Below are 17,196 nucleotides of genomic sequence, written 5' to 3'. Positions count from 1 at the left end.
CCCTGGTGGCAGCACTAACACTTAGGGCATGGCCTCACTGGTCTCATCACTGCTAAGGAGCTCTTTCTGAAAGTGCTCCCTCACCCACAGGCATACCAATCTACAGCCATGGCTCTTGGCAGAAGTGTTGGCAGGGAGAAACTAAAGAAGTGAGAAAAGTTCCACTTCCCTGCGTGAGCCCAAGGGAGAGCTCTTTCTTCTCTTCTCTGTGGTAAGGCCAAGCTTTACCTGGCTCAGGTCCTGATACACAGATGACAAAACCTGACAGCTTCCTAGGGGAAATTCCACTTTCTGGTCACATCATGGGAAACAACAATGACTTCTGATGATGTTGTCCTCTGCTCTGATCTTTATAATTGCTGACTGCTAAACAGATCATATTTCCTCCGAAAGATAAAATACAACTTCTGCTTATACGTTTTAAGATGACAATGACAACTTGACAGAATCTAATCACTTAGGAGACAAAACTCTGAACCCCTGGGTGAGAGATTAGCCCTGCCCTATTGCACGGCGCCATTCCATGAGTTGGAGACCTGGACCTGGACTGAAGAGGTGAGCAGTGCACAGCCTCTTGGTTCCAGGCGCCCGATGCTCCTGCCTCCTACTCCTGTTGCCATGGTTACCTTGTACCCTTGAACTGTGAGTCGAGTAAACCCATCCTCCATTAAAATGCCTTTGTTGGGTATTTTTGTCATAGCAACAAGAAAGTGACTAATGTAGATGGTATCATCAAACAATACATCTTCATCCAAGGCAAAGAACAGAGCAGAGGCCGTGAAAGAAGCACTTGAACTCTAAAGTCAAACCCACTCAGTGCTTACTGAGGTACGTGTCCAGGGGTATACAGTTCTCCAGGTCATCTGCAGGGGACAGGAACTCACAGATACTCTCAGCCGTGTGGTCTTCAGGAAATTTATTCTGGTCTCCACATTTCTTGAGGATCTCTACACAATCTGATCTTAAAAGAAAAAAGAACATTTTGTATGCATGGCTCCGCCTCATGTTGTATGGTCAATACTGTTTCTCAAACTTCTCAGAAGCTCTCGCTGCCTGCCAAGCTCGCCCAGCTGGGAAGGGAGGACTAAGTCTGCTCAGAGGGCAGTTCCAGGAAACTTCTAACTACACAGTAAGTCCAAAGCCTAACTTCCTATAATCTGAGACCAAAGGCCTTGCTCCAGGCCCTGTGTACGGCCCCAAGCACGCTGTAGCTCCTCCCACCTTTAAAGGACAGTGAGCCAGGCTAGTCTGCTCTGCAAAGTGTAGGCCATTTTCAAGGCCTGCGCCAGTTGCTTCCGCTCTCCTTCCTTTCCTCCCTTTCTCATTTTTAGTTGTCACTGCTAAGGTGTTTGGCTTATAACAACCAGAGAGTTTACAACTTTTTGTTGTTGTTGTTGTTGTTTAGGGGCTAGAAAGATGGCTCTATAGTTAAAAGCACTTGTTACTCTTGCAGAGAATATGGGTTTAGTTTTTAGTACCTACATGGTGGCAGAAAACCAACTGCAACCCCAGTTCTAGGGGTCTTCTGACCTCAGTGGGTACCAGGCACGCATGTGGTACAAATACATACATATAAACAAAACATTGATACACATAAGACACATACATCTTTAATCGTTCCCTTCAGTCTTGAGTAGAGCCTTGACTCATCAGGTGAAGGCTTCCTGTGAGCACGTCCTTCCCGTGTGTGTGACCTTCCAGTGTGTGAGAACGTCCTTCCACTGTGTGACCTTCCCGTGTGTGACCTTCCCTTGTGTGACCTTACCGTGTGTGAGCACATCCTTCCCATGTGTGAGCACGTCCTTCCCGTGTGTGACCTTCCCTTGTGTGACCTTACCGTGTGTGAGCACATCCTTCCCATGTGTGAGCACGTCCTTCCCGTGTGTGACCTTCCCGTGTGTGACCTTACCATGTGTGAGCACATCCTTCCCATGTGTGAGCACGTCCTTCCCGTGTGTGACCTTCCCGTGTGTGACCTTCCAGTGTGTGAGCACATCCTTCCCGGGTGTGAGCACATCCTTCCCGTGCGTGACCTTTGACTTATTATCACCGCAACCTTTCCCTTATTCAGTTCATTCTCGAGTCATGTCAGAAAACTGATTAGAAGCCAGGCATGGCAGCTCATAACTGTAATCTCTGCTCAGGAGGCTGAGGCAGGAGGACTGTTATGAGGTCAAGGCCAGCCTGACTATAGAGTGAGACAGGAAGACTCCAAAATCAAAATTAAACCAAATAAGAAGAAATAAAAATGATCTGGATGGTTAATAACCTGAGCTGAGCAGTTCTGAGCCACAGGCCAAGGGCTTAGGACTTGGTCCTGGACACGCTTTTGAAAACAGATGCCTGAGGAGCCGCTGAGGCTGTGCAGGAGCATCTGCTCTCCCGCCAGGCAGTTGTCATCTTGGCCTTGCCTTAGATTTCCTAAGTAAACCACTCTGTTTCCTCGGAACAGGACCTGACGGCTGGCCACTGCCTCCCACCGGATAACAATAAAGACAGAACAGTGGCTGCGGAGGAGGGCGAGCAGGAGGGAAAGGCATCGCACAGAGAGAAAATCCCTCAGTCACGTGGAATGCACGTCGGGAATACAACTCAACCACAGACAGCTGGAGACGGAGGCGGCCGGCACAGTGAGCTGAAGTGCTGCCCACCAAGCCCGGAGCACAAGGAGCCTGATCCCTGCAAACGGCAGCCGTCACTGAGGTGGTGTGCCTTCACCCTGTCCTCCCTTCCTAAACGGATGAAAATAGGGCCGCAGGAAGGCGCCTGCTGTGAAGGCTGACAACCTGAATTCAATCTGGGATGCACTGAGTCCCCCCACACCCCCACACTCTGGCCCAAGTTGTCCTTTGATGGCCACATGTGTACACATGGATGCATTTGTACACAGCTGTACACATAAACACTAAATAAATAAATGTAATAAACCATTTTAAAGTATAAAACCATAATTGTGCACTAAAGGCATTTAGAAACTGCTTCTTGAACTAGATTCCATAATAAAGTACACATTACGTTTGACGGGAATTTGCACTAGAGATAAATTACTATCAGCAAAGGAATGTGGGAAGACTGTAAGAATGTCTGGTATTTGACAGGAGCGAAGGGCAGGCTTCAGGCAAAGACTGGGGAGCATCCTTCAAGCAGACCTGGAGAAAGTGTGACAGTACCATGTGGGGGAGGAGAGCAGGCCAGGGCAGGGAGTTCTAAGGGAGGCTGAGGAGATCAGGGAGGTCACCCGGGACTCCCCGACTGGATGACTTACTTGCAGATAATGCTTCCTCGGGACTTGCCACGGCAAGGCTTGATCTGCAGGGAGCAGGCGACGGCCTTCCACATCTCCGGCTGGCAGGTGGTCACATCGAGGACGGGGATGCTGATGAAGGGCATCTTTATGCTCCCCTTCTCCCACAGCTTCATGTCGCTCATGGCCCCCTGGTCAGACTGAGCGGTGCAGCTCCTGAACAGCTCTGTTGGCCTGGAGAAAAGCCGGAAGGGACGGAGACAGATTACGTCCTGGATAGAGACAATGGCTAAACTTTTGTTTCATCCACATATCAGGAAAATCCAGTTTCTTTTCTTTTCCTTTCTTTTCTTTTCTTAAAGTAAAGATTTATTTATTTATTTTATGTGAGTACACTGTCGCTGTCTTCACACACACCCAGAAGAGGGCATCAGATCCCATTACAGATGGTTGTGAGTCACCATGTGGTTGCTGGGAATTGAACTCAGGACCTCTGGAAGAGCAGTCAGTGCTCTTACCTCTGAGCCATCTCTCCAGCTCCTCGATTTTCTTAGAGAGCGTATAAGGCCCATATTAGGCTTTCAGCTTCAAGTGGCTGAAGACGACGGAGCGCTAACATCAGGACACTGCGTGCTTTAATGTAACACAGGCTCTTCTGAAGCAGGCTAAAACTTCAAGGTGCTCTGGACAGGACTACCATCCTGACCATTTCACTTTATTTCACAAAATAAATGAGTGTCTTTAAAACAGAGGTTTGCCTGGGTGGTAATGGTACATGCTTTAACCCCAGCCCTGGGGGTAAGGGTGGAGGAAGGGGGATGGGGAGTGGGTCTCTGAGGTCATCCTGGTAACAGAGTTGGTTCCAGGACAGCCATGGTTACACAAAGAAACCCTGTCTTGAAAACCAAAATCCAAACACAAACAAAAAGGCAAGCAAACAAAACTGAGGTATAAGTAAAAACCAAAGTGTACAAACTAGGTTGGATGTGACACGTGCTTGGCTCATAGACAGGCGTGTAAATCAGTAATGAGCACTGCCATCACCCCAGTGGTACCTGTACCCTGCTGAATCCCCATGTGATCTGCAGTCTTCATACACACTACATCACAAATTATTTTAGCCTGCTCTAGAATGTCATATAAATGAAATCATTTTCTATTTTGGGGGCCTGGATAGTCACTAAAACATAATCTTTTTGATATTTACACATGTTGGTCTATATGTAAGCATTTTATTCCTTTTTTATTTTATTTTATTTTTTTTGCCGGGAGCCAGCCATGTCAGGGTCAGGTACTGAGGTGGGACACAATGACAAATGAAGGCCAAAGTCTGATGACTTCTGGCCTGGTAACTCTTTCATACTGTTCTGAGGACCAGAAGCTGATGGCAATTTAAAGGAAAGAAAGACAGGCACACACACACACACATACACACACACACACACACACACACACACACACACGTAGGGCCTGACCACCTGTTTCATCAATTTCACAAGTGCACATGCATACTTCTATATGTATCCATATACCTACATAAGTATGCATTACAGACATATAAACAGACATATATACACATTTATATATGTACACATATACCTACATAAGTATGCATTACAGACATATAAACAGACATATATACACATTTATATATGTACACATATACCTATATAAGTATGCATTACAGACATATAAACAGACACATATACACATTTGGTGGATGGAGCAAAGCCCAACAGCCACACTTTATATTTTCTCTCAGCTTTTTTATGCCTTCTTAGACAAAAGTTCTTTATAAAATGACCTCATAGATAGAATGTTACACAAAGGGGAGGTGCAGAAGGATGTTGATAGTAAGTTCAAAGCAGGGTTTCATTCTGTAAGCTCACTGTAACTTCAAAGCAACAGCCTCACATGGCCTTGCTCTATCATGGCTCACACCCGTGGCCTCCTCCCCGGCTCAGGAATCATTAGGGTATATTACAGCGGCGGGAAAGGCGTATCAGCAGCGAGAAGCAATCCTGGAACGAAGTCTCGGGACTGTGTCTCTCCGGAGCACAGCCACTGCAACCATGCTATACGGTGGGCCGTCTCCAGGAAACTCAACAGAGCCTTTCTAGATGGCTTCCGTCACTTTTTATTGTTAGATATTATCTATTAATAAAGATTATCTTTTGTGAAATGCTCCTTTCTGTCTCTCTTTTAAAAGTTGAGGGGCTGGAGAGATAGCTCTCAGTGGTTATGAGAACTGGCTGATCTCACAGAGATCTCAGGTTCAGTTCCCAGCACCCACGTGATGGCTCAAAGCCACCTGTAACTTCAGGTCCATGTATGTGGTACTCAGATACACACAGGCAAAATATTCATACACATAAAATAAATCATAAAAAATTGAAACTTTGATTACTGAGGAGTTATAGGGTTCTTCATGTATTATAGATGTGTCATTTGTCAGATGTATGTAGTACAGATATTTTCTGCCAGGTTATGGCTTATCCTTTTACTGTCTGGTAGTATCTTCTGATGAGGAAAAAAATAACTAAGTTTATATAAAACACCACTTTAAAGCAGACATGACGGTGTAAACCCTGTACTAGGTAGAGGCAAGAGGATGAGGAGTTCAAGGATAGACTCAGAGATGTAGCTAGTCTGAGGCCAACAGGGACTACATGAGACCTTGTCTCTAATAAAAACAAAATTTACTGTTGTTTACATACATTATTATGTACAGATTGAAAATTCAGTTCAACAGTGTTTGAAGACTGTATCCAGCTATGTAATTAAAGCCTCTACTGGGTGCAGAGGTGGTGCATCCCTCAAATCCCAGCATTCTGGAGGCAGAGACAGGGATTTCTGTGAGTTTGAGATCGGCTTAGTCTACACGGTGAGCTCTACAACAAACAGAGCTTCACAGCAAGACCACCCCCAAAACAAAACTTGGCCCCTGTACACGATCCAGAACACTTCCATCGCCCTGCAGTTCCCTGAGGCCCCTGGGTTCTGGTGCTTATCCTTAGATTACTCTTGCTTATGTCCCTGGAGTCATGTCCCGGAAGCACAGAGAGCACTGGGCTTCTGTGGCTGACCAGGAGCCCACTCACACTTGGCTGTCTTAGGAGTTTGCCTTTTTTCTGAACACTCCCCCACTGTTGTAGCATCATGGTATGGTATATTGTTTTTCCTCGGTCTCCTGATGGATGTTTTGGAGTCCTCTCCTAAAATGGGAGATTAAATAATGCTGGCACATGGGGACTTCCTTGGACATATGCTTTCATGTACCCTGGGCAATAAACACTTTAGAGTAGAGTTTCTGGGTCACAGATTTAATCCAGATTACTTCCTGGCAGAAAAGAGTGAGAAGCCAACACACTTCAAATGCATGCCAGGCTTTTCCTCTAGCTATGCCGATGGGCCTGAGGGAGCTGCCACAGACATTTGCATTCACACTTGCCAGGACTAGTACTACCAAAACTTTTCACATATATTCTTTTAAAAAGGTACTTTCGACAGCTAACTCTATGGCATTCAACATGTTTTCAAATATGTATACATTGTGGAATGGCTAAATCAAACTAACTAGTACATATTAGCACAAATCCATACTCTTAGCAATTTCACATATGCAAAGTACTCATTAACTGGAATAATTGTCTTTTTTTGTTGTTGTTTTTCAAGCCATGGTCTTGCTCTGCAGCTCCATCTGTCCTGGAACTCCTTGTGCAGACCAGGCTGGTGGGTGGAATCACCTGCTTAAAATTCAAAGATATTTCTTTACTGAACAAATCAGAGTATCCTGAGGTATCAGGATAGTAAGAAAAATAAGGAGCCAAGATCTGAGCCTGGAACATATCAGTTAGCAGCTGAAGAAAACAGAAAAGGGCACTGTCTTAGCCAGGGTTTCCATTCCTGCACAAACACCACGGCCAAGAAGCAAGTTGGGGAGGAAAGGGTTTATTGAGCTTACACTTCCACATTGCATGTCAGGAAGCAGGAGCTGATGCAGAGGCCATGGAGGAATGCTGCTTACTGGCTTGCTTCCCCTGGCTTGCTCAGCTTGCTTTCTTACAGAACCCTGGAATACCAGCTCAGATGCACCACCCACAAATGGGCCCTCCCCCTTGATCACTAACTGAGAAAATGCCCCACAGCTGGATCTCATGGAGACACTTCCCCAACTGAAGCTCCTCTCTCTGTGATAACTCCAGCCTGTGTCATCTGACACACAAAACCAGCCGGTGCAGGCACTCAGAGCAGAAGCCTGGAGACCTCCACCGTTCCCAGTGAAGCCATGAGCGCTGGTGCAGAAGCGAGTGACTGAAGGCACAGAGTATTCTCTGAGTTCCCGAAGCCTGAGGCATCTCCTGATTAGAAGAGACTTTACAATCATCCTTCCTTTCTAGGGGCCGTGCAGAAGGGACAGAGCATTTCAAAATGAAGTCAGAGAGAAACACAGCTTCTCCCTTTTTCCTCCAGAAGGCACGTCAGAAAGTGGGGTTTATCTAAAACAAGTAAGCCAGTGCCGGTGCGGTTTCTATTGCCAAATATAACAATCCTCCTACCTGTTGTTAAAGTTCGTACAGTAAGTAAGGTTTGCACAGCCCAGCTGGCAGGGCTCCCGGACATCAGCCAGACATGTCAACATGGACACTTCCACCGGGTTATATTCACAGATACGGTCAAACTCTTGCCAACTCTGTGTGTTTCCCCAGCTCATGCTATAAAGTTTCGTGCACAGTTCCCTGAAACAGAAGAATAAATGCAGAACATTTGAGAGAAGCCCAATGAATATCAGATCTGTGCAAATCTGCAACTGTATTAATTATTCTTAGGAACATAAATAAAAAAATACAAATTAACTAGCTGGAAATTGGAACCAGAAAAAAAGTCATGTTCTCCATGAAAAGTGGCCTTTTAAAAATCATCTGAGGGTGGTTGGTGGTGCTCCCCCGGAGGACTCGGACTTGACCACCAGCACCCACAAGGTGGCAGCTCACACTGTCTGGAGCTCCAGCTCCAGGGGACCCAACACACTTTTCTGGCCTCGGAGGACATCAGGTTTGCATGTGGTGTACAGATATACATGCAGGAAAACACCCATACACACAAGATAAAAATACAATTCAATGTATATATTAAAAAAAAAAAAAACTCATCCCGGGGACAGACTGAAGACGCTGAGAGGGTGCAGTAGCTTACCATGCACACCCGGGGACCTGAGTTTGGCCCCCAGAACTCACATAATGCTGGAAGGAAAGAATGAAGTGCAGTTTCCTCTGATCTCCACACATATTCCACAGTATGCATGCCCATCCCGTTCTTCCCCAGTAATAAATAAATACATTCAGTAATAAATCAGTAAGTAAATTTCCAAAAATTAAAGAAAAATCACCCAACCTCTTTGCTATGACTAACACAAAGGCAAATACTACATTTTTTCCAGTCCCTTAAGGTGTTTTGTATATCCTTGGTTCTGAACAATTATTTTTCCCATAGCTTTCTTACTTCCTCCTTTCCTCAATGTGTATTTAAAGTAAAACACAAGGTTTACCTCCACGAAGGTTCAATCTCCTCTAGTTATGCTCATCATAGAAGGCAGAGTGCTTTACTGAAGAAGCATTGCAATAGTAACTCTGCGTGAGACTATGTGCCTGGGTGCTCAATCCCCACAACCAGGAAGGATGGGGTGGGGTTTACAGATTCAAGTTTGTTTAAGTCACTTACATCCCTTAAGACCCTCAAAACCTCTCCAGACTATTGCAGTTGATCCACAACATCTGATGTTAAGTATTCCATAACTGTAAAGCAACGTACACGTTTCTACAGATAAAGCAATTCTGCTAGGACATTTCCAAAGTGCTTTTATGCACTGGATTCATTAGTTTAATTTTTAAAATAAAAGTAATACATGTTCACTATACAAATTTTATATCATTGAAATATACAAAACTATAAGTAAATATTTCCCACTGTTCTCAGTTATTGACTCAAAAATACCCCTATGAAGAAGGGTTTGTTTTTTAATGTGTATGAATGTTTGCCTGCATGCATGTCTGCGCACTATGTGTGTTGCCAATTGGGTTGCCAATGGAGGACATCAGACCTGTTGGAACTGGAGTTACAGACAGTTGTGAGCTGCCATGTGGTTGCTGGGAATTGACCCTGGGCTGGCTGGAAGAGCAGCATTGCTCTAAAACGCTGACCTACAGAACGTCTCGCCACTCTGCAGTCTGGCTGCCCTCTCTTCTGTGTCTGGAGCACAGCTTTATGTGCGTGCTTCTTCAAGGCACTGGTGATGAAGTATCATTAAACAGACCAGACCCTGGTTCTCTCAGGAGCATGCACATTTTGAGGAAGAGGAAGTCAGTATTTTCTCTAGCTGTTAACTTTCTATATTTTCCCTGAATAGATCATTCAACATCTCAGAGTTAGTTTCTAACATTTAAAACAGAAATTATATAAATTTCCCCAATTATTTCCTAAGGTTTCAGAAAGGTCAAGTCTGATGAAATTGAAAGCATTCAACAAACCATATACCCTGGGTTGTTAAGGTAGCTCAGCAGGTAATAGGTCCTGCTGCCAACCTAACAATCCCTGGGACCCATATGGTGGAAGGAGAGAACCTTTAATTTCCACATGCACTACAGCAGACTCCCTCCTAAATAAATGTTAAAAAAAAACATCAGTAACACTCTTCAAAACCAAAACCAAGCTGGCTGTGTTTACCAAGCCAGTACCTTTAATCCTAGCACTTGGGAGGCAGAGGCAGGTGGAGTCAGCGAGTTTGAGGCCAACCTGGTCTAAATAATTCAGGGCGGCTAGGACTTCTTAAAGAGGTGTTGTCTCAAAAAACAAAACAAAGCAAACAACAACAAAAACCATCCCAAGCCCCAGCCACTCAGTGCGGACAGAAACTTACTGCTGTGAGGGCTGAAGCACTCTCAGCACCCCTCTCACTAATATAATACCTTTATTAACTTGTGTATGGAATCCATCTCTGTAACTATATGGCCTGGTTACTTATAATTAGGCCTTTCAATTGACTTTGTTTAGATTCTTTTGTATCGTTGGTAAAGTTTGATGGATTATCCTAGGCATAATTTATTTTTGTAATGGTCCATCCAATTTTATGAGACTAAAATAAAATATTTTTATTTTCCCTTCAGGATATCCTAGTAATGTTGGGCCCCTTTCTGTGCACAGACAAACTTCTGTTACACCTTTGTTGTAGTCTGAATGAGAATGGCCTATGGGCTCACGTATTTGGATTCTTGGTCCTCAGTTGGTAGAACTGTTGGGGAAGGATTAGAAGGCGTGGCCATGTTGGAGAAGGTGTGCCATTGGGGAGAGGGGCTTTGAGGCTTCAAAGGACCTGTGCCACCCTACCCCCAAGTCTGCTCAGGATTGTATCTCAAGATATGCGCTCTCAACTACTGCTTTAGCACCATGCCTGCCTGCTACCACACTCCCTGCCGTGATGGTCACGGACTCCAACCCTCTAAGTCCCACATAAGCTGCCCTGCTCATGGAGTCTCATCACAGCAATAGAAAGTGACTATCCATCATGGCCCAGTTGATGGTGCTGATTTGGATGGGAAATAATTCCTTAAAGGCTCATGTGCGGAAGGATTGGTCACTGGCCAGCAACCCTATTTTGGCAGAACCTTTAGGAGGTTGAGTTTAGCTGGAGAGTTTGACTAGAGGGAGTAGGTGACTGGGTGGGCAGCTCTGATCCTAAACTCCCTGCACTGGGATATTCTGTTTCTCTTCAGATCAAGCCAATGGAGCCAAAGGACTATGGACCAAAACCTTCGAAACAGTGAACTGAAATACATCTTTCCTCATTTATTTGTGGCAGATCTTTTGTCCCAGAATTACTACTCCTGACACACACACACACACATACACACTAATTCTCCAACTAACAAAGATGCCTATATCAACTAAGGTTGTTATAACAAAAGACTTTTAAATTCAAAGTTTGTTCCTTCCTTCAACAGTGGGTATCATGCTGCTCAGGCTGGCCTTGAACTCAGTATGTAGCTGAGGCTGATGCTAACCCTCCTGTCTGTACCTCCTGAGTGCTGGGATTATAGTACTCAGGGATTGTGTCTCCATGTCTAGTTTATGTGGCATGAGAGGGCTTTATGCACACTAGGAAAGTACTCTACTGAGTTATACTCCCCATCCAAAATTTCATAATTTAATAGATTATCTCTTAAATATCAGATCAAAACATATCATATTCTTCTAAAATGATTATTTACATGTATAAGTACGCACATACTTGTGTGTAAAGGGCCTGAAGATGCCAGAAGAGAGTATTAGATTCCCATAATTGGAGTTACAGTAATTTTGAGCCATTCAATGTGGGTGCTGGGAACCAAACTCAGGTTTTCGGCAAGAACAGTAAGTACTCTTAACCACTAAGCCATCTCTCCAGGTCCAAAATACTGTAAGCTTAATGATATCACATCATCTTTAAATATTTATTGCCCTTTTAATAGTTAATCTTTTACACTCCCACTCAATGTATAAAACAAAAAGGTAAAGGGCTGAACTCAAGTTTCATGAGATTTTATGACCTCTTCTGACCTCTGTGGGCACCAGGCATATATGTGGTACACATGTAATACATGGCAAGGAAAATATTCATATAATTTTTAAAATTAAACTACATTTATTTATGTGTGTGAGTGCATGTGCATTCACAAATGTGTAGCAGTAAGAGAACAACTTGAGGGGGTCTGTTCTCTCTTCTACCATGTGGATCCCAAGAATTGTATTAGATTATTTATTAATTAATCAGGCCTGGTGACAGGCATCTTTACTTGCTAAGTAGTGACCTTGCTGGCCCTAAAATATTGTGTTGTACTTAAACAATCTTCAGTAAATACTTGCTGAACAAAGTAATTAGAGACTTTGGGCTGGTGAGATGGCTTAATGGGGAAGAGTGCTCACCACTCTTGCAGACCCAGGATCAGTTCTAGCGTGTGCATGGCACCCAGCAGTTGTCTAGAGCTCCAACTCCAGGGGACCGGATACCCCCTCGGGCTCCTGGGGATGCCACCCATTCACCCAAGTATAGACAGAACACTCATGTGTATAAGATAAATAATTTTTTAATTTTTTTTTTAAAAAATGAAAGATTTTATATCTTCTATTATCTTTTGCACTGAGAATGGAATCTGTGCGTGCTAAGCAGTCTACCACTGAGCTATACTCCCCAGGTCAGATTTCTCATCTCCCAAATGCTAAGTCTACACAACACAAGAATAAGACATTTGTTAAAAGTCACCAATTAAAATCCTGTTTCTATTGATCTTGATAAAGGAAAATGTGATACTAACCTACAGGTTGAAGTGTTTGCTTTAGAGCAACAGTGCAATTTGGCCCCATCAAGGCCGGTGGAGGGAGGAGGGTGCACAGTGACTCCAGGGTGGACCGACTGTGAGCTTTCGAGAAAACACTGCCAAAGAGGATCTTGAGGCAAGGGCTGGGTCTTACAACCCTCAATGAGACCATCAACAATCTCCATTTCTGTTTTCTTAGACATTAGAATTCTCTTGCAGGCGTTTTGGCACGCATGGTCTTCAGCTCTGTCACAGCAATATAAACCTACATTTAGGACATAAGCCCTTTATTAGCTGGTTTTATAACATTGCTCAGAAGAGAAGAACATGGCAACAAGGGAGAAAACAAGTCTCTGTGGAAGTCTCTGCAGCAAACAGGGCCTACCCTCTCCATCATTCTGCAATGCTTCCCAAAACCCACCACAGTTCCCAGTCAGTTTTCTAAAACTATTCTTATAATATGAAAGTCATCCCACACCTAAGAAGTCCTCACATAAACACTTTATTATGCTCTTGGAAAAAATACTGCAAATCTAAGTGGGCTTAATTCTTGCTTGTATCTAGTGGGAACTCTTTATATAAGATTGATGACTAATTTCCATAGCATTAAAATCATTCCATTTAATCATGCCCTAAGATACCACAGACCTTAAGTCTGTAGAAGCTAATTAATATACATTGTAATTTAGATAATATGGACTCTGGCAATATCTTAGTTTATTTCTGCCTTTAATTTTCTTTTCTTTTTTTGATGATAGGGATTGAACCAGGGCCTCAACATGCTAATGAGCCATGATTTTCCTGTCAGTGTCCCCACTCACGAAGCCTTTAATTTTCTACAAAGAATCAGAAACTAAAAGAATACTTTCAGCCAGGCTATAGACTTCGGAAGGGTTCTTTCAAGTAGCTTTCTCAGGTGTCTGCATTTGCAGAAGTATACTCAGTCTGAAGCCTGACTCCTAGGTTCCTGTGTTAGGACAGACACTGGAGTGTACTGCTCTACCCTTAAAATCTCTTTCTGTCTTAGTTGGCTTAGAGTTTCTATCCCCTCACCGCCAGCAACACTTCATTCAGTGTAGCCTAAATGTCAGGAAACACAGATCGGCTTTAAAATAAATGAAGGCCACGTGTCTGATTTTCACCACATTGCCACATCACAGGAAGTCAAGAGCCTCAGATTCTGATTCCAATTATGGCCATACAATGCATACCACTTTCAAGATAATAAAAGAAGCCTAAGAATATGCCAGTATAAGCACAAGCATCTGCCTTACAAGTCAGTCTTTCGTCAGTCTGGTTGGTCAGTCAGTTCTTTAGAATCTGATTGCCTCTCGGTGAGCAGAATAGATTCTAGGATATACAAAGTAGGTGCTCTGAAGATCCTGCAAGGACAGCTTCATTAGGCAGCCTTGATTTTTTAAAAGTATTATTCTTTTATTTTTATAAGTTTTTTTTTTATGAAAGTAAGAACTTCTCATTAATAAAAGTTCCAGCATTACCAAAATATATAGTGTAGAACAGTTAAATAGAACCCAAACGGGTTGGAGAGATGGCTCAGTGGTTAAGAACATTGACTGCTCTTCCAGAGGCCCTGAGTTCAAATCCCAGCAGCCACATGGTGGCTCACAACCATCTGTAATGGGATCTGATGTACTCTTCTGGGGTGTGTGAGGACAGTTACAGTGTACTTATATGTAACAAATAAATAAATCTTTAAAAAAAACCCAAAAAGAACAAAAGGCTATGCTTTCAGTTCTGAAACTTTGTTTTCTCAATACATCTTGGACTTTCTGAATGAATGTTCTCCCCTCTGTTACCTATAAAGTGTAGTTATTACATAAAAATATAATTTAGTCAATATTCTACTGATGTATTTTTGGGTCATTTCTATGTTTTTTCTTATATACATATATGTAAATTTGTAAGTTTTCTTGTATAAACAACAACATGGAATTTCCCGGTCAAAAGGTATAATCTGATGTACATCAAAGAAATCTGGATGTTTCTCAAGTGAAGAAGACCACAGACACCTACATGAACATTTCGGTTTGTAAATGAATTATCTTATCAAAGACTGAGAAGAACACAACCCTTTTTACTTACTATCAGTTGGGTTTCTCATTGGATAAGACTGGGTGTAATTGTTCACACAGTGGATCAACTGAGGACTGATAGAGGCACAATAATTTTCCACTGCTTTGATCTGAGATGGCCCAGGAGAAGAGTCTGTTCGAAAAATGGCTTGACAGAATTCCCGGCAGTTGGTGTGATGGCCTGCGTAACTGCAGCACACGGAGCCCACTGTGGAGAAGGAGACAATGCTGAAACGCAAACGGCTTTTTGTTAATGTTAACTCAGTGACCAAGGCACAGCTCTGAGTGTGGGGTGTAAGGCATGCCACAGACGATAAACCGTGACTCTGCGGGACTACAGACACGGGGACCTTCACATGCTCACTGACACATGACAGTCACACTCATCAACCCAACTCTCTAGTCAACTGCATCCCTAAGTAGTGCCACAACCCTGCAAGTGTGCAGAAGCACATGCAAGTATTGCTGGTTGTAATGATAGGTTGGGAGCATAATCTGGTGTTTAAGCATGTCAGGACTGCTAACGTACAACAAAGCACCTAAAACTGTCACATTACCAAAGCTGCCTCCCCAGTGTCCCAAGTGCCCATTCTGAGAAAACAGGAAGGGCCTCTTCCCACACTGCACTTGAACAGGTTATAGACAAAGCCAAACCAAAGAAAACGCAATGGCAGTGCCTTAAACTTACTGTTTGGATCTGTAAAAACCAAGAGAGAGCACGGCAACTTAATAAATTTAACAAATGTGTACTTTAAACTGAAATCTCAAAATTTCTATCCAGTAGGCACATCTGTAAGAATCTTCCTATATTGTAGAAGTCTTCGTTTTATAACTAATACAATTTGTCTCAAGCCAATGCAAAGTCATTTGAAGGTACGTGACTGCTTTTGTATTTGGAAAATAACCAAAGCCAGTCATGTAGCACATGCCCGTCATCACACCATGCTTGGCAGATGGAGGCAGCATGATCAGAAAGGATGGCCACGGGGACTCTAGGAGACGAAAGTAAAATGAAACAAATCACAACAGCAGCAACCCCAGTGGCCTGGAGAGCTGGTGCACACTTGCGGTCCAGGCAAACAAGCACAAAGAAACACATAACGAACACCATTTCCTGTGGGAAAGGGAAATGTGAAGCTGGAAGTCCAGGTGTGGGACTCCATCATAATGGAGCCGGTCAGGAGCCTTTCCCAGCATCTAAAGGTGTGTGTGTAGGGGTGCTAAAGGAGCTAGAGAAGATGGGTGGCAGGAAGAGGAATATAGAGGCAGCTAAGAATTCCTACGTGATATCAGAAATGGCTACGGAGGAGCCAAACCAGGGTATCATGAATTCCACAGAGCAATGAACTTGGAATACAGATGACTTCAAGAAATGGTAAGTCATGTGTAAATGAACCAAGCAAGGGAGTGACCTTATAGGACACATCTCAGTTTCCTGGGCCAGAACATTGTTCCATACCTATTGTGTACTAGCTTTGACTTATAATTATGCCCAAGTTTATGTCTACTACCATTCATTTTGGGAATTTTCATTTTGCCTTTCATTATTGCAATGTGTGTGGTGCTGGAGAGGACAAGGACCTTAGATGTCTAAGCACACACTCTACCTCTGTGCTACATTTCCACCACACAGAGAAGTTCTGGCTGCATTTATTAGTGTCCACTGCAATGGTGCTGCTCTAGGAGTACAAGTGCGTGAAGAGATAGGATCGAGTGTCTGTCTTCTGATTCCTCCACTGGCTTAGCTTCCTTGCCAGTGTGGGAGGACTCTGGATTACCTGCCAAAGACCCTGAACTAGGCCCCAGTTTGACAGGGTAGAAGTGCAAGACTGTGTGTTATTCTTCAATACACCACATTAGCAAGCAAATCCAACCAACTGCTTGTCCCTCGGTTGTCTTTCCCCACCTCTAACTGTTGCTCTCAGCATTCCCCTCACACCGGATGCTGCTCCTGCAGTCTCCACTGTACACATCACTGTTGGCTTCTCTCTCATCCCCCTTCCACAAATATCTTATTTACCTTCGAGGCCCAGTTAACCTAGGAACTCCACGAGCTCTCCTCTAAGCGATCTTGCAGTGAGACCCCTATTTCTCTGAACTGTTTCATTTTATCACTGTGCTGCCTCATATTCTAATCCATTTCCAAGTTCTTTGTGTTCTGGCCATGTCCTCCCCAGATAAGTGTGTGTTCCATACCAGGCAAGGATTCAGTAAATATCTATAGACTGGACTGAGAGGCAGCCCTTAGCAAAGACTACATCATGTATGTCTCCTCAGAAGTGACCTTTTTTTTTTCATGCATCATATATGACATTTATTAGAAAATTCTTTTTTTTTAATTTTTTTTATTTACATTGCAAATGGTTTCCCCTTTTCTGGGTCCCCACTCCCCACAAGTCCCATAAGCCCTCTTCCATCCCCATATTCTTCCATCCACCCCCTTCCCACTTCCCTGTTCTGGAATTCCCCTATACTCTTGCACTGACTCTTTCCAGAACCAGGGGCCACT

At 43.6% G+C, this 17,196-nt stretch overlaps 1 protein-coding gene across 1 annotated transcript in view; it reads right to left on the bottom strand.

Moving 5' to 3' along the window:
* Reck (reversion inducing cysteine rich protein with kazal motifs) overlaps positions 1–17,196 on the bottom strand; it is a 74,164-nt gene that overhangs the window by 20,005 nt on the left and 36,963 nt on the right. The window contains exons 8-12 of the mRNA XM_052176375.1: positions 14,698–14,895; positions 12,592–12,859; positions 7,804–7,983; positions 3,266–3,478; positions 825–961 (exon numbers count right to left, since the gene is read on the bottom strand). Coding sequence (XP_052032335.1) covers positions 825–961; positions 3,266–3,478; positions 7,804–7,983; positions 12,592–12,859; positions 14,698–14,895 — 996 coding nt within the window. The remainder of the gene's footprint in view (positions 1–824; positions 962–3,265; positions 3,479–7,803; positions 7,984–12,591; positions 12,860–14,697; positions 14,896–17,196) is intronic.

The sequence above is a fragment of the Apodemus sylvaticus genome, chromosome 3, assembly GCF_947179515.1.
Source record: "Apodemus sylvaticus chromosome 3, mApoSyl1.1, whole genome shotgun sequence".
NCBI classification, from domain to species: domain Eukaryota; kingdom Metazoa; phylum Chordata; class Mammalia; order Rodentia; family Muridae; genus Apodemus; species Apodemus sylvaticus.
Note: the sequence above shows the minus strand (reverse complement) of the source record. Positions and strands in the feature narration are given on the sequence as shown.